The 19153-nt window shown below is 34.9% G+C and overlaps 1 protein-coding gene across 2 annotated transcripts in view; it reads left to right on the forward strand.

Annotated features, from left to right (window-relative positions):
- LOC149798387 (THO complex subunit 2-like) overlaps nt 1–19153 on the forward strand; it is a 124282-nt gene that overhangs the window by 60747 nt on the left and 44382 nt on the right. For both annotated transcript variants that reach the window (XM_089963569.1, XM_089963570.1), the window contains exons 31-34: nt 928–1030; nt 3535–3724; nt 7740–8323; nt 11306–11343. In XM_089963569.1, the coding sequence (XP_089819695.1) occupies nt 928–1030; nt 3535–3724; nt 7740–8323; nt 11306–11343 (915 nt within the window). The remainder of the gene's footprint in view (nt 1–927; nt 1031–3534; nt 3725–7739; nt 8324–11305; nt 11344–19153) is intronic.

Here is a 19153-nt window from a genome sequence, read left to right on the forward strand (position 1 = left end):
ACAGGCAGGCCAGGAGGGAGAACCAACTTTCTATGACTTGCCATCTTCCTACCCACTGGCAAGCTTCCTGTGGGCACCAGCCTCCTTATGTTTCACCAGACTTGGATCAACCAAATTTTGAAAACAATTGGTTAATCCAAGTCTTTTTGGAGGGGACCCCCCCCCAAACATTCATCCAGTTCCCTCCACATTTGTTGTCCCCCTTAATGATGCGATTTCCAAGCCACCCCATGAAAATTTGATGTTTTACTTTAAAAGTGGGTGGTAGAGGCAGAGATCCTGAGTTTCTACTCCAGACACTTTCTGGTTACAAAATTTATCTGAAATTGAGACATGATCAATTTATTACTGCCCCAAAATTCAAGATTGAGATGGCAGAGTTTGTCTCTCTTTCATTGCAATGCATCAAATATACAATCAGTCTTGAGGGGCCCCAAGCGGTCTAAAGCGCTTTCCGTTACAGATCACTGCCATCTCACCTCTGCCTGCATGGGTTCGAGTCTCGGATTCGGCAAATGTGGGTATGTGAGAAAGCTTGCCAGTAGCTTCTCGTGGGTCGGTGGTTTTCTCCTGGGTTTTCCTGGGTTCTTCCTCCATCATTAATACTGGCTGTCATGTATAGCCTATGATGTGCTGAAAAATTGGTGTTGAACCCTACAACAACAACAAAAATCAGTCTTGACCTATCTGACACATATTTCTGTATACCTATCCGCAAGTTATCATGCAAATATAATGTAGTAATTTGTTGTATTCAGTTGAAATTTGTCTCACCACTGTAAGTAGGAAGTCATCATAGAACTATTCACAGGCCTGACAATGCATTTTGCAGGACACTTGTTTTTTTTTTTTAAGTGGGGTGTTCACATCTTTAATTTTTAAACTATAGCACTGCATACATCACCACTTGCATTATTTTCACTACAGGCTAAATTTCAACAGAATGGACCATCACAGGCAGGTGGATCTGGTTCAAAGAACGAGTCATCTGGAAAAGAAAATCAAAGTAAAATTAGGCTTGAGAATGAAAGTGAGTATTGAAATTTTATATGTCAGTGTATTAATTTTATTTGTAGGTTTTATTATCATTGTAACCTACTTGAAATGTACACGTAGGAATTTGGTGAACATTCTTTATTTTTAACACTAAGAATTTCCGGGTCATACTCTCAGGCAGTTCTTGTCAAAATATTACTGCAGTCAGATTGGATTATATAATTAATAGATAACTACTTATAATGAACCAACCTTTATCAAGTGGCTTATTTTATGTAATGATAAAGTGTACACAAAGGTATTTTTCAAATCTGTGTGCATATATTTGTGAAAGTGTACAACCGCTTTGAGTAATTCCTTTCTTATTTTATAAAGGATAAACGTTGTGTGAAATTTGAATTTGTTTATACCCATCCATTATAGAGATTTTTGCATTTCAGATGTCATTTCTGGGTTGCTTTAATGAAAAATATAATTGATAAATATAAGTACAAAATTAATGAGTTTGCAGTTTGATTTTTTTTCATCACTTACTTTTGTAGGATTTCCAGGACATAAATCCCCAAGTTGCACATGATAACACTGTCACTGCTGGATGCATAAAAGGATTACAGATTCTCACAAGTTAAAATGTCATAACAATTTTATGTCACATTTTTAAATAACAGCAAAATCATTTAGTGACAATAAGTCTTGGTTCTAATGGGACGTATATACAGTAGTCCCCCTCTTATAAGGCCACCCCTACTGCGGCAGGGAAGTGGCCTTATAATGAGGGTGGCCTTTCTAGAGGGGATGACAAATGTGAATAGGAAATACATATAAAGAAAGTCACAGGTACATTTAATTCTAAAACATTTAATATTTTCATTAAAATATCATATGCATGTTGTGAAATAAATGAAAAACAAACTGTTTCATCATTTTCTAAAGAATGTTATGAATAACCATTGATATAGTTTTAAAACTGTCTTTATAATTTATGTTACAGATCACATCATCTGTCACTCTGTTGGTAACAGTATAAAAAACAAACCAGTCTTGTCGCAATTAAAAAATATCTGTGCTGTCATATCCCCTGCATATATCGTTTAGTCTTTTGTTCTAATCTTTGACATCTTCATTATTAACATCAGCTGATTCTCCACTAAGGACAGAACACTTAATATTGTGTCACACTTGAAATCTGTGCAACCATCTGTTACTTGCGGTAAAGTCGTCATATCCCAATTCAACTGGCAAAATTGTTGCTTTTTCTTGTCATTCAAATAAGGATACAAACATCTCCTGGCTCAAACAATCTTCCTTTCTCCATCCATTTCACCTTCCCACTTGCAGAATTGTTTCCTTATCTTTCATGATATTGTTTATCTGAGTCTTTCTGACATAATAGTTTTCTGCAAGGATTCCCCCCCCCCCAACCTCTCAGTCAGTTGAATTATTTTCACTTTCTCTTCTAAACTGATAGTTTTCCTTTTCCTCGATGACATGTCGATCTTTTTGCAGTAAGTTATTCATGTTGCCAACTACAATACTGATAAAACAATTTTGTATGCATCTAAACAAATTGCTATGTGTTTTTAAAGGAAGTGATCTTGTCACGTGATTTGTTAGTCACAGTCTGGTACCCTATTGTTTTTATACATTTCTTTACATTAAGTGAGTGAAGCCAAAATGGCTTCGATATGTACCATTTAACATCATGCAGATTTGATCTCGCGGCTGTTAGGATTTGTTATTTTGGCAATTATTGTCAGTTGTAATAGCCACTAATTATCATAGTGAACATCTTACTAAGGGAAGCCATAAAGGCTATTAAACCATTTTCCTGCTGACTTGTGTATTGTACATCGATACTGCCACTTCTCAGCTGTTACTGCTGTTCACTAATTGTAGTCGTAACAATTATCAAAGTGACTAAACCGGACATCTTATGATAACACAGCAGTAAGGCTAATTGTATAACATGTACTTACCCTTTTGCATGGATTAAAATTTGATTCTTTCTCAGCTTTATGGAATAAATGTAGCTTCTCGTGAGGTGTAAATGATATAATATTAACCTTAGTGGTACATGTACTTTAGTCAACACTTCTTTCAATAACGAAAACCTGACATCGGGAAACAGAAATCGGATTACTTAACACACATTATGAATAAAATACTGGTTCTGAATACATATAAAAAAAAATGCGGCCACTTGTGGGGGGTTAATTTTATATTATTGCACTAATATGCTGGTCGCATTAGCCGGGTGGCCTTTCGTGAGGGGTACTTTTGAACACAAACTCGTCGGTGCCAACAGATTCTGGCTGTAAGGATTGGGTGGCCGCTGGTCAGGGGGGCTGTTCAAGAGGAGGACTACTGTATATTAATTTTGTGATCAGTTGATATGACATTGAAAATAAAAGTAGTTCAAAATTTAAAATTCCATTGGTGCAAGGAGTGCATGATATATTAATATTATTCAACATATTTCTTTCTTTTTATCAAACTGATGCTTGAGCAATCTGAGTTCTTTTTTATTTAAATATTTAGAGTCTGATAAAGGGAAAGAGAGGGAAGCCAAGGAGGTGAAGGTGAGGAAGATTGAAAGGACTAATAATGTTGCCCCCGAGAAGAAAGACGTGAAGATTGAGAACAAAAGCAAAGTCAATGAGAAGGCAGCAACTAATTCAGAAGTTAAAAAGATTGGAGACACTGTGGAAAAGAAAGAGTCCAACACTGAGTGAGTCACCTTAGAACGTATTACTATCATAAACTCACTGACAACACAAACTGAACAGATTCCAATAGGTTGCTACAAACAAAATGAAGACACTGAAAGATAGTATAATGAGTCTTTTTGGCCATTGTGAAAATGTTGCCTGTCTTATTTCCACTGTAGCCAGCACAGCAGCTATATTGAAACATTTATTGGTCAAGAATATGGGAGATGGTTTCAACACTCAGCAGTTTAGATAAGAAATTGACTAATCTTGAATTCCATGAAATTGTTTTGGACAGTAGATTGTCAGTCCTTTGTGGGACTTTTTTATATATTCTTTACCTATAATATTATTTAGTGACCATGACTCTTAAAGTTTTCATTTATTGTTAGTCTTGTGAACACTAATATAACAGCAAGCTTATTTGTCAAAAACAAATTTCCAGTTTGATAAGACTGAACTGTTTAAGTTTATTCCATCATGGAGCATGTATTGCAAAGCATTATGGAAGGGAGGTTTTTTTGCTCAACTTCCATGGCAAGTTTCTCAGCTTTGTAGATGCATTGGTCTAAAGAAATTCTACCACAGGTAAAAAGATATCATAGTGACCATTTATCCACTGAATATGTTATTCATTCGGCTTGAATTTAGGTGAATTATAGCATTTTTTTGAATTCTTGTTGCTCTTAAATGTGGCACAACATTTGACAATTCATGTGTCAAGTGAAAGCTTCGCCATGTTATAGATGCAGTTTGTGATTACTACAGCATTATCATTTCTCAGTTGGCAATGCAGAGCAAATTGACATCAATAATTAGCCATTTTATAATTTACATCAGTGTTATCAATCAGGGCTAGAATTTAATACAAATTTCTTTGTAGCCAGAAGGACTAGTATTTTGAGAAATTTACTAGTCCTGCCAAATCTTTACTAGTCCTGTTCACAAAACAATGTCACACAGCTTTCATGTATGTTTACCGATTCAGTTTTAAAGTTTGAACAACCCACAACAAAACTGGATGTTTTCTGTGTTTGTTTTTGTGAATTGCGTACACCAGTTACACCACATAATGTTCCTTTCCTCGTCATAAATCAACCATTCCCTGTCTTTTGTCCATTTCTTCTGAAATTTTCCATTACGCTTTTCACTATCATAAGAATTATTCCTCATTATTCTCATTCAACTTTTGCTTTTTTTCCGATGCTGAACACCTTCTATCAAATGCCACATTTTGCCTGTCTTATAAGGAGGGAATTGTGCCTTGTTTTCAAAATACGTGTCTTTGCCCCCTCCCACAATTAAATGGCCTCTCCTGAACAAAGACTTAGCTTCAGCGGATGTTCTACATGATCAAAGCAGTGGCTATTGTAAACACTATTATAAAATATTAGCATCAGAAGATAGCGTTCGTTTCAGTTTGGTAAAGGTGTGTTCCCATCAAACGAAGCCATCTGACACTCGGCGCGTTGTATTTAACAGCTCCAATTATGGTATCATAAGTCGTAAGTTTGGTAATTGTTCCTAATTAATTGAACCTCAATGTATTGTTGAAATTAATAGTAAGGCAGAAAATTTTCAAATCTTAGATGCCCTTGCTCAGAAATTTTAATTCCCAACAAATGTATGGCATTCTGCTTGGATATCTCCACGTGTATTCAATTATTTGTTCATTCTTGTAAGGGAAAAATATAAAAACTATTCTTATCATCATAGAAAAAATAGTTGTATAGAAAGGATATGTCAATAACGTAAGCGTAATAAATTGATCTAATTCTTATAATTATTTAGATGGAAATGTAAAATATGTAGATTCCTGTTTGTGACAATTGGAGCGTTTGGGTAGTGAGCAAAAAAGGAACCTTAAACAAAAAATGTGCAAACTAATTTCTTTGAATAGTTTTTGCCATGTTCTTTTGTGTGGTATACAGCTTTGTAGTTTGTTACTGTTGTCGAGTGAATAAAGTGTGATGATACCAGGTTATATTTCATTTAATTTGCTATCAGATTAATTAGGATCAATTACCAAACTTCCGTTGTTATCAGCGGGCCATAATTTGTGCTGTTAAATGAAATGCACAAAATCGGATGGATTCTTGTTATAGAAACGCACCTTTCCGAGACAGAAATTGACTTATCTTCTCATGCTAATATTTTATGACTGTGTTTACAATGACCACTGCTTTGATTCTACAGAACATCTGCTAAGTCAAGTCTTTATTAGGGAATGGCGTAAACAAATGTGGCCTATTGATAACCAAAATTTACTAGACCATCGGACTATTAACATTATGAAAGTTACTAATCCGACAGGAAATCTGTTAGCCTCAGGCTAGTGGACTACCACTAATTTCTAGCCCTGCACATTGAATGGATGTGACTGCCCAAAACTTCATTTACATCATAGGAATTGACTATTAACATAGTACAAGAACAGAATAGTTCTCTAGTTTTTGCTTCATTTTTTTAAAATACAGTGGAACCCCACTATAATGCGATAATTGGGGTCTAACAATTGGATTGCTTTAATAGCGGGGTCGCATTAATGCTGGGTTTTACAGTATTCTACTTTTTTCAGAGAACACTGCATTGGCAAATACATGTTTATTCATGTCTAGAGTATATCATGAATAGGGGTATCAACACCATTTACTGCCATGCCGTCGTGGCATTCAGTTCATCCATAATGCATGTAATTCTATTGAATAATCGCACACTGATTAAAAATATTCAATAATTTTGTCACTGATCATTGTGTCGGAATTCAACGTCTAATATATAGCATGAGCAGAATATTAACTCCGTTTGCTTACTGTCTGATATTATTCCGTCGTGGCATGCAGTTAATCCATAATACATGTAATTCTATTGCAAAAATTGCATACATATTTAAACTATTAAGTAATTTTGTCACAGACCATTATGTCTTTATTCATTGGGAAAAATTAACAGCAAAATTAGGTTAAGAGAGACAAAGCACATGTACAGTTCATTACGTTCCAAGGTCTATGAATGGTGTCTGTACAAATTTCATACTGTTAAAATTTTCTCGTATGTGTTTTCGTGTACCTTTATCCATTGTAAATTCCCAATAATTAATACTTGTACACCTATTCATTTGAACGACTACAGCAAGAATAATTAACAAACAACACATGCTTTCAGTGTGCATATAACTTTTACTTCAGATTTTGTGAATATCAAAAGAAACGTGTGAAAAATACTTACATAAAGATTTTTAAGCTGAATGCATGTACAATTTCGTACCCTTTCAATTTCCAGCTAATAAAGTGGACATTATTTACTGGTCAACTGATTGCATCTGGTAACACCAACAAGATCAGCAAACATGTTGGCGGCTTTTGTTTTTTGATGTTTATAAAATTGGGAGAATCTTTTATCAACCACTGCATTATCTGCTGCTTGGTTATGTATTTAGTTAAAGAAGAAATACATGTAAGCTATTGTTTGAGCAATGATTGTATACAGAATTAATTGAAGACAATCACAAAGATGACTTATTCGCTTTACTCATGGATCAGTAATAAGTGACATTTCCGATAATGTTTATTTTGGCATAACACTTCAAGAACCTGGTGAAATTGTTAAATTTCAGAAGATACACCGTGATCATATTTTATTTGAATTCATAAGCAAACTCTTCCCCCAAATGATAATAAACAATTTGCACACTATTTCTTGTACTTAAAAAAAAAAAAATATTCCAGGTACGAGAAAAATACACATGTATTAAAAATTTCAGGAACCATGCCATGATCGTGTTATATTCGAATCCATACATGATTTCTTTCCCAAAATGATCATACATTTTTTATACACTGTTTCACGTACTTTGAGAACACAATTTTTTCATGTGCGACTGAATATGTGAAATATATGAAATTTTGGGAGCCATGCCACAACTGCATTATATCTGAATTTGCGCTTTCTCGTGGCACTTTATAGGGGGTCGCACTATACCAGTTTATTCCATTAACGTTTTAGAAGAAAAATCATTTAGCATATCTTTTTCAGTTTGAAGAAAGAGAAAAATAAGGAAAAGGAAAAAGCAAAAGAAAAGAAAGAAGACAAAGGGAACAAGGATCAGACTGTTTCAGATGAAAAGAAACCACCAGTAAACAATGACAGGGAGAAAGTCAAAGAAGAGAAGGTGGACAAAACACCAAAATCTGAAAAAGGACAAGAGAAGGTTGACAAAATACCTAAATCTGATAAAGGACAAAAACCTGAGAAAAACAACAAAGAAGAGGCAAAGGAAGGAAAAGATAAATCTGGTAAAGATATCAAAACAGAGATAATTAAAACTCCTAAAGAGCCTAGAGAGAAAGAGATAAAGGAAGAGACAAAATCCGAAAAAAAAGAAAAAGAACGTGACAAGGAACGAGAGGCAAGGAGGGAGGAGAAACATGAAAAGATCAAACTAAAGAGAAGCATCAGCCGTGAGCGTGAGAAGGACTTTGAACGAGATCGAAAAGATGTCCATACAGAGCGAGAAACGGATCCGGAAAGAGGTGTCAGTGTGGTATCTACTGGAAGCGGAGGACACAAAAGCCATCATCATAATGCAGATGACTCACCAAGACATGCTGATGAACGAGGTGAGTGAAAGACAGCATGAAGAGCTTTTTATTTTTATGATTACACTATAGTTTTGGTGTAAATTTTCACAAAAACACAGGCTATGATCTGTTACTGAAGAGCTTGAATATACTGTCATGTGGTTTGTTCAGTCATTTTGTATATTCAGGCATTAGTGATTATGAATGAGACCTTCATCTGTCAAGCCCAGTTTTATTTGATGGAAATGGGTTAATTGAAGGAGCATTGTTTTGGTTTGCCAATAAAATGCAGCAGAGAGTTGTTGTACTATCCTTGTGTCTGCGTGAGAATCTGCATATCTAAAAGTGTATGTAAAAGTACAGTCCCACTGCATCTCAACCATTCATTACTCTTTTGGTTCAGAGCAACAGGTTTCATAACAGCCACTCCAGGGGTGAGGGTTATGAGGACTAACTTTGTACATATGTTATATTATTTGTACATTCTTGGTTACAATTTTCAATTCAGCTCAGGTTTTTTTTTTTTTATCCTGAATAACACTTTTTTTACCTGGAATCATGAAACTTATTCATGGGATGCATCTTTACAAGTACTACACATTCATCACAAAAGTAGGTCTTAGCCAGCCAGATTTCATATTTCATTAAATTTGGTAACATGTTTTTTAACTTAAACCAGAATCATCAGACTAGATGCCTTTGTGCTAGCACCTCATACTAAAAAAAATCACTGTAGGCAAGTTACTCACATACAGCTCATGACCACAGAGTTTTTTTTACAATCTGCATACATACACTTCTGTGTAGAATTATGAAAATTGGTAATGGATTGCATCTTGAGCGCTATTCCATAATTGCAGAAGATGTAGGGTTTAATGCCATTTTTCAGCACAAGATAGGCTTTATATGGCAGCCATATAAATGGTGGAGGAAGAACCCAGGAAAACCCTGGAAAGAATCATCAACCACAAGAAGCTACTGGCAAGCTTTCTCATGTACACACATTTGCCGAGCCTGAGACTTGAACCATGCAGACAGAGGTGAGATGGCAGTGATCCATAACGGTAAGCACTTTAGACCACTCAGCCACTCGGGGTCCCCCTCCCCACCATCTGTGGAAGTGGATGAGAATAGCCCACATTTTATCCTTCACTGGTATAACCTTAATCTGCATTTGATGTTTATTACTTTGGCACTGTTTATGCATTGTTAACGCTTGAATCATGAAATTCATGGTGATATGCATTCCTTCTGGTGCTACCCCTACAATATAAATTTCTTGTGACCTATATTTCATCTTTTTACTGGATTTGAATTAGCACATGACCAGTCAGTAGATTTAGTCCTGAGATTTTTATATGAACCATGTTCCTGTGATTGCAATACTTTCTTAATTAATGGGTTTGATTTAAGTGAGGGGTCTTTAATGGCACACTTTGAATAATTTATTAAATGTTCTGAAGATTTTCGGTAATTTGACAATGTATCCTTGCATTAAGAAGAATTTTAAAGTTTGTAAAAGTAATGTTGATCTGCCGTCAAATATGGCCACCATTACTGAAATAAGAATAATGTTGAATGACTTCACAGCATCCTTTCATCAGAATTTTGATCACCTTGACAGAATCATCATGGCATAAAGGCCTTTCAGCATTGGATATATGATGCTTATGTGTCACAAATTATGGTGATCAGTGCAGAATTTACAAAAACTTGAAAACAGTTGTTTTCATAACATATGCAATCAATAATATAGGAAGACATTTCAACAAATAGCATCCAACTACCCAGATATCATGCCCAACTGCTTCTGCATATGGTTATTAGACAGATATCAGGTGAGCAACTTCAGGCCCTCTTAGGACTTGTCTTAAATAATCATTCAGATATTTATGGACATGGTGACAGGGTACACTGTCCTGTCTTCTCTGTAATGACCCTACTTGGAAGCAAGTAAGTTTGTTATAAAATTTCATTAACCTGTAATTTTTTATTGTATTATATTGCTCAAAAACGTTCAAAATTCCAACTTTTCACAAGCAATTATGCTAAAATGAAGCATAATGCACACCATAGCATTCATGAGGGAAGCCACATTAGCTTAATTTGTGAAACAATTGACTTGTAACCCAAGGATCACATGTTCCACACTCACACAGGCCAGTCTGTAACATCAGATTTGTAATGTTTTCTTCAGGATTGTTTGAATCTTTGCTTTATTTGTAAAAATGAGTGATTGAAAAAAAATTATGCATAGTCCATCTGTTCTGAGCATAACAAAACCTGTAATGTTAATTAATACTATCAAAGTTTAAACTGATCATAGAAGGGCTTGACATCTAGATTAACTGTTGTACTCAAGCACTTTCTTGATCAGTTTGAGTTTGGTGATAATGACTCTGTTATTGCAGACAGTTCTAAAGGAAATACTTAGTGCCTTTGTCATAATAATATGACTGGTGCCACTAATTATGGCAGTGAAAAAACACAACTGTAAAGAGCTTATCCTTATTCATTAAAAGCTATTTATCACGTACATTTTTTGAAACATGATTAATGTGTTCTTATAAAATCTGTATCCTTTAAAACTTGAAACCCGTTCCCCCTTATGAAACTGTCAGAGTGGATTTTCCACCTCTGTATAAAAATCATAGAGAAATCACTGGATTTAGGTTGATTCTGTTCTAGTAGGGTGCACGTTATACAATGATAAATGTAATTGATTGCTGTTGTAGGAGTATACATATACATATGATACAATTTTTGTATCAAAAATATGATTATAATTCAGTAACAGAATTTCTGTTTAACGTTTTTATGCAAATAAGAAAGTTGATGAGAATATTTCAATTTGTGGCTGAGATGTTTGGTACGTTTAATAGAAATGGTATGTTTCCTATATTTAGTGAAATATAGTAAAAGTATTTTCAACACAACTGAAAATCAGTTGGTTTGAATATCACTAATGAATCTTAAATATAGGAAATATTTGTAGTAAATTTTCATTTTTTTCTTTTACAGATTCCAAAAGAAGGCGGCTGGAAGCATCACTTTCAAAGGTTAGTATGCCTGAGATACAAGCTGCCACTATGATGGAGGTTGGTTCCTAGTTGTTTTTGTGATGGTGAGATGTGTTTGATGCCACACCTCAGGAAACGAATACATCTACAACACCAGTCCAGGGAAAGCCTGTTTGCTGTGATGAAAGAGTCTATTAATGCCTTCTACCCATTAATTTTGCTTTTTTAAGTTTTTAGGGTTGTGGTCCATCTTCCTAGGATGTTCAGCAGAACCAAGGAACAGAAGAAAAGGGGCAAAGCATAACAGAAAGAAGATCACTCTGATGGGCAGAAAGAGAAATAATTATTTTAAAGCATGAGGGTGATGGGGAGCTTTTGGTTAATTGTAATGAGGTTTAGGGAAGGTCTGGTTAAGGTCAACCACAGTCTTTAAAGGAGGGTCTCAGTTTTCTTTTGATAATCATAAGAAGAGCAAGAAACACAGGAGCAAACCTTCAGTTTTGAAACCTACGTATCTGTCACAACACAAGTGGAAATAAAGGTTAATATGCCATCGGAGTAAAATTTTGCGAAGAATTTGGAATTTCAACAGTTCAAGAGAAAAAGCTTCTGATCAGGGTAATTTTCAGGGATGCCAAAGATGACTAAAGTTGAAGGATTTCATACTGGATCAAAATGGAATAATTCAATGGAAAAAAAAGAGTGCAAAATTGTTTATATAGGGAAAAATAGAACTGTTTTTGCCATGGACTTTTTCAAATAAGGAAATATTATTGTGCTTCTACTACTTAAATAGCAGACACTTTGATGAAAAATAAATTTTGGAAATTCATATTTAGCATACAGTATTATTCTAATTGTGATCACTGGTGAAAAATTGTGAGCAAGACTCTAATATGGACAGAATTTGAGATAATTTAGCTTACAAGGCACAATGAACTTTGTATGAGAAGATTTGAAAATCATACTCATATTTCAGATTAGTATGCTTTGTATTATAAAAGATTTCAGGGAATTTTTTTATTTGGAGGCACTATTTTAGGCAAACATGGATAACAAACAAGCGAATCATTGCTAGTACAAGGATGACAAGATATGATCTAGACCACAAGGTAGGATATTTATCAGGAAAAGCAAGATATCAACCCATTAACTGGACTAGATATCTGTTATCATGACAGCAACGAAGGATACATCAACCAAACCACTAGCCAACACATGAGCCCGTAAACAAAGCATGTTATCATCTAGACAACATGGTAGGATATTTATCAGGAGAGGCATGATATCAACCCATTTACTGGACTAGATATCAGTCATCATGACAGCAAGGCAGATACAACAATTAAACCACTAGGGAACATATCAGCTAGTTAACAAACCAGGTTATCATTGAGACAACAAGGTGGGATATTTACCAGGAAAAATGTGATAACAAGGCAGGATATATCAACCAGACCACTAGGGAACACATCAGCAAGTTAACAGGTTGTGATATCATTCATCTAGACAGCAATCCAGGATATTAACCAACCAATGATACAGGATATAAACCATTAGATATTATAAGCCGGACAAGATCATCCAAGACCGGATGTCAGCAAAAATCAGAGATTTTGAGAACAAGATCTTGCCACCCATCTGAAATCTTGAAAAAATGTTGAAGCTGTTAGAGTCATAAAATTAAAACCCTCAGAATTAATATCAGCCCAATGTTGAGATATTCATTGAAGATGAAGAAAACATCATGAAGAGTTTTTCCTATAATATATAAGGTAAATATCTTCAGTTAAATGAATGTGTCCAACCATATCATCTCGTCATATTTGTCCACATTACCCATATATCTAAGAGAGTAAAGTATCCAATTGTCCCTAGTAGCTGCCGGAATCCCACATGCACCATATCAGCCAAAGTCCAAATTTAGCTGCAACAAGCTTTATGAATATGCCAAAACTCAAAAGCTGGTCTAGAAGGTGGAGTTTATATGGATTCTTCATGAACCATATAATACAGAAAGTGCAAGGAACCACAGTCTGCAAGAAGAAGAGGTGATGTAAACAGTCTGTCAAGAGAATGTCTCAACTAATGGGGTTAGATAACATATTCCAGATGAGACATGAATCCATAATCTTGCTTGTACAGAGAGATCAACACATAAGACGTGTCCAGAAGACCCAACAATTTTCCCTGATTGTGAGGTCAAAGGGATAAATCATCACAATAGGTTCAGCAGATGCAGACAGAATTTCCTCCAGTGATGTCGCCAAGATGCAAGGATGAATTTGCAGTGTAGCCAGCCAAGTCTGCAGGATGGACTACAGTTTTTATCATATGAGGAGGGGAAAATTTAAAAAATGCAGCAGATGAGAAAAATGATTTGGAAGAGGAATTAAGATGAGTATGCATTGAAAGATCAGCTGATATGACAGGTTCATGCTGAGAATGGCCAAGAGCACAGTGGTAACATAGCAACAAGGGCAATGTCATACAAGTTGCATTTACAGGAGCAGCAAGATAGCACCAACAGAGCTTGCGTTGCTTGTTTTACTTTGACAAGTCTTCAACCAATGCTTTGGATGATGCAGACAACATGATGCCAAAAAGTCTACATAGAATCTTATAGAAACATCCATGATGTACCATGCCAAGAGAGATCATTTTGGTAAGACCATCCATTACATCATGCAGTCAACAGATCTGGAGGAACAAAGTATCAACTCTTCATTTTCAGCCTTATGATTTTGGTAGTCATGCAGGTCCAAATCCACGAGCCAGTAATGTCCAGGGAAGAAGCAGAATAACCAGTAATGAGGTGGTGTCACTTATGTCATCACAGATAAACAAGGATTTAAAGCGGAGACACCAGAAATCAACCGACTTTTGTCCTTAGCAATGCAGATCAGTATAGAGGAGTTGCCAACAGGGGAGCCACAAAGAACAGCCAGCAGGGATATATAAATCCGGAAATGTGCCAATTCATCTTCAAACAAAATGTTGAAAATGAAATCTGTAGGAAGTTATCTGCTGTTGGATGAGAAGTGACCAAATTAACATTGATTTGTCATATGTGGATTAAAATGTATTGAAGGATTTTAAAGTAACAAAAGGAAAATTCTAATATCTGTACAACAGAAGTTGAATTCAAATGAGTCTTTGTCAGATTTATAACTTCTCTTATGTGTCTGTGGTGATGCATGGAGTGTAATTGACTGATAAACGATTTCAAATGATCCAAAAGATTCAGATCTGTCATATGTGAAATGCATATCAATGGAAGATATTTCTTGGATTTCTTTTGTGGAACTGTGAAATTGGACATGTTCTTTGCAACTTGGACTATGAACTTGAAAAATGTAGTCCATGCTCATACTTGAATAACAAGCTTAAAAATGAATACATACAGCTTTGAAATGAAAAATAACCCATCAGGAATGGATTACAACATACAAAATTGATGTTATGGAAAAAAGTCAGGCAATTTTACATGCAGATCATCGTAGATCTATAAAATAATTCTAAACTTTATACAATTCAAGCCCCATGTTAAAATATGGGAGCACTATAGCAATCTCCTTTTCCATCTGTCTGTCTGTTCACACTTCTCATAAACCGCATAGCTCTGCAATTCATAAACATTTCATGCCATTTGATAGGTGAATTGCCTTTTAAAGGTAAATATGCTTAAATGGTTTGTCTTTTGAGGTGCAATTTTGACAAAGTTGTTTTCCTTTTCCATCAGTATTGAATATACCCTACAAGATATCCATGTAACCAGCATAGCACAGAACCAGTCAACATAGTCTGTTATAATTTGGTGTGTACATTATCTCAGACCTAGCTGTGCCATTGTGCATGCTGTCTTAACAGCTTCATATTTAATAGAATTATCACCATTGATGGTTGTCTTAGGATATTCTCAGGAATGTTGCTGGTAACCAGCTTAGCTCTGTTACCAGTCAACTTATTGGGATTGTTATACACACTATCTCCTGGACATGCATATACCTTATTTGGGTTTAATTTTATTTACAAGGGTTATGGTCCTTAAATGATTGCCCTCCTGACTTCGTTTTCTACAAGATTACTTCCCCAAACTTTGCTGGATGTCAACCAAATGTGGTACTGGTTTCAGATTGATGAAACCTCAAGTATATTTCATTTTCACCAGTCCACAACATTGTTTGCGAGAGTTATTGCACTTGATTGCCCATCCACCTAACTTTGTTTTCCACAGCAGAACTTTACAAAAGAATATTGCACTTAAGCCAAAGTTATTGTGTATTTATGTGTGTTTTTATGATATTGATGAGTCATTGAATGAGTTGTATCACCAGTATTTCACATTGTCATTTAGAAGGTATATGGCCCCTGAATGCCCATCTCCAAACATTGGTTTTTCAACAGTAATTCGTATATTTAAAGTACTGCCAAGCAGATTGTTGTTGTAGTTTTAATGCTGTTTTTCAACACATGATAGGCTATACATAGGGCTAGCATATCTGGTGGAGGAATAACCTGGGAAAAGACCAGGAAGACCCAGTGATAATACATGGGCAGCTAATGGCAGGCTTTTTCGCACACCCACATTGACCAAGCCAAAGATTTGAAACATCACAGACAGAGGTGTCAGTAATCTGTAAAGGCGAGTGCCATAGACTACTTGGTCACCTGGGGCCCCACCAAGAAGATTGTTGAGAGTGCAGCCCTTTGTGGTCTACCCATTGCTGCTAACTCATTCTAGTCATTCTAGTTTTTCCTAAAAAGCCATAAATGTAAAATGAGATTGATATATCAAGTCTGCTAAGTTTAGAAATTAAGTAAATGAAATCCCTAGTAAAATGAGGTTATAAAGAGTCCATGTAGGAAAAATAAATATGGGAAGAGACAGAGTATATAATACTTCAGGAAGTGATTATACCATTCCATTTGTGATTTTATAGTGCATTCGTTTGGAATTTTTTGTGTATGAGACATAAAATGGTTAAATTCATCGTTTATTTATGTGTGCATGCACATCCAATTTGAATGGTACCTCATATTTCTACTGACAGTTGACCTTCATTATTCTGTAAGCTTATTCCTAACACAGCATTCATTTGATAAGCATTATAACATTTATGTAACACCTAGCAACATCACAAACTTGTGTCAATTAATCAAGCATACCTTTTGTAGTATGTGATCAGTAGAACCTCAATCTCTTTATTAGCAGAGATAAAATTTATGAAGCTTGTTGAATAATACATTATGCCACTAATTTAGAACAACTCATTGCACATGATGCTACTCAACTTGCATCTACCGAACATGTTTGTTAAATCCTGTTTTTTTGTTTTTTTTGTGGTATCAGGGCTAATTGTTTGTCTTACAGGGCTGTGAATGACTCAATCTTTGCTGGTATATGCAACACTGTTTGAGAGGAAAGTATGTCACTATCCTCAATTAAACTCTGAGCTATTGAATGTTTAAAGAAAAAAGACCTTCAGGAATACTTTTGCATCAGTATTTTAAGTGTATAGATCTCACTGCCAAAAAATAAAGTCCATAATGGATAAAGACCAAGTTTTCATCTTTTAGAGGATGAGGTATCATTTCATAGTACATGGATGTTAATAAAACTATACATATACATATACATATATATATATATATATATATATATATATATATATATATATATATATATATATATGTGTGTGTATATATATATATATATATATATATATATATATATATATATATATATATATGTGTGTATGTATGTATATTTATGCGTGTGTATATATATATATATATATAAATTTCCAGTGATTATTGTTTGTTTTGACTGACAGGCAAAGACTTGCAGGCTTACAGAAATGACAAGAATAATGATGCAATATGGCGTACAATCAGTTCTCTTTTATCAAGGTCCATCTGATAATGGAACCTTCCCTGATCTACTTGTCTGCCAATTATGTTTACAAAATTAGTTCAGAGTCAATATAATTGACCACTTTTCAGAATTAAGTCGGCAAGAATCTTACATGATGTCCTCTGCATGTGAATGTACATGACATTTTGTCTTGCCACATTTATGTTTTTGAATTAGAAGTTAAGACCATCATTTTTTTAATGGTCAGGTTGATTGGATTTGAATAGCTGAACATGAGTAAATGTATACAAAATTGTGACATTTTTACAATATGAACATTGAGGGATGAACAGAAAAAATAATCTTGGAAATATAAATAATTGATCTCTCTTTGTTAAGAATTTTCAATTTTGATTTGAAGTTTGCAAAATGGTCACACCTTTGCCAGCAGATCAGGACATGCACCATTTACATTTGGACATTGAGAGGGAATGGGTGTATACCATGCAGTTGTTCATAAAAACTCATCAATACTACACCTCTTCATTGCCATTTCAAATTCACATATTAAATCATTCTTTTGAGAGTACAAATTTAGACATTAGTTTATGTGGATTTGACTTGAATTTGAATTCTGTGAATTCAGTGTTTTTTGTTACGCACTGATTTTCATGGATTTCATGGTTGCTAAACATTTAGGGACATGATGGACAGTGGAAATCACAAATCTTTTTTCCAGTCTACAAATGTAGGTACCACCAAAATGTCATATTTTTGCACAACCATGAAAATTGATCCTTCTGAAAATTGATTTACAGTTTTTAATGAATGGAAGTTTGATTGTCCATACTTTTATTATTAAATTTGTATAGATCTTGTATGGCATCTGAAGAGGGTTTTTTGTACATTTATCCTTTGTGTATTTTGTCAACTATCACGGTTCATGTACATGTTTATGCATAAGTGTATTTGTTTATTTGTGACAGTTTACTTTTTTTCCTTTCTGATCAAATAGGGTATCAGATGCCTGTAATGATTTTGAAAGCTCATAACTTCCATTTTCTTCACTTTGATCTAAAAGATGTTTCATATATTTCTCTTTCTGATCATCTATACCTATGAATTATAACTGGCATTCAATCCAGTATTTGGGATGATATACCTCAGATGTTCTGACATCATAAATCATACCATATTTTCAGTATTATTATTACTCTTATTAACACATGTATAACAAGTGTTTTGCACATGGAAAAGCAGAGATCACACAAGGTACAGAAAGAGTGCTTGCTTTTATGTAATGGTGCAAATATTGAGTGTCCTGGGGTTTTATCAACATGTTAGGCAATGCTAGTGGTAAAACCTGTATTCTGAGTCCTGATGAATCAAAGATATTCTTATTTACTGAACATAGTTCTGTTAGTATTTGTTGTCAGAAGAGTGCAAGTTTTCACTTTTATTAATTACAGTCTAATCTCATATATCCAGCTTCCATATATTTAACTGTTTCATTAATTGATGATGGGGTAGCTAGGTGATTAATGAAGTTTTAAATTAAAAATGTGCTTTTTTAACTTTATCAAACAGATGGACCAATGAAAGCCAGAATTTTTAACCGAAACTATTTTTTATCGGAGTAGATGGACTAGGGTCTGCATACTGTTTACTGCAGTAGACACTAAAGTTTTTGATGTAGCCTTGAAATTGTTTCAATGGACTAACATTTTAATATGCCATCTAGTCTCTTCCCAAGATAAGACCACTCCGTTGGCCTAGTGGTTAGAGCATCTGCCTTGGAAGAGGGAGGTCGTGGGTTCAAACCCCAGTAGAGTCATACCAAAGACTTACAAAAATGGTACTAACAGCTGCCTTGCTAGGCGCTCAGCATTAAGAGGTTAGTGTTAGGACTGGTCAGCCTGGTGTCAGGATAATGTGACTGGGTGGGACAGCATGCTACATGTCTGCAGCATGATGCCTCAGTGCTAGACATCA

This window comes from Sinohyriopsis cumingii, chromosome 6 (assembly GCF_028554795.1).
Source record: "Sinohyriopsis cumingii isolate HCF-2022 chromosome 6, ASM2855479v2, whole genome shotgun sequence".
NCBI classification, from domain to species: domain Eukaryota; kingdom Metazoa; phylum Mollusca; class Bivalvia; order Unionida; family Unionidae; genus Sinohyriopsis; species Sinohyriopsis cumingii.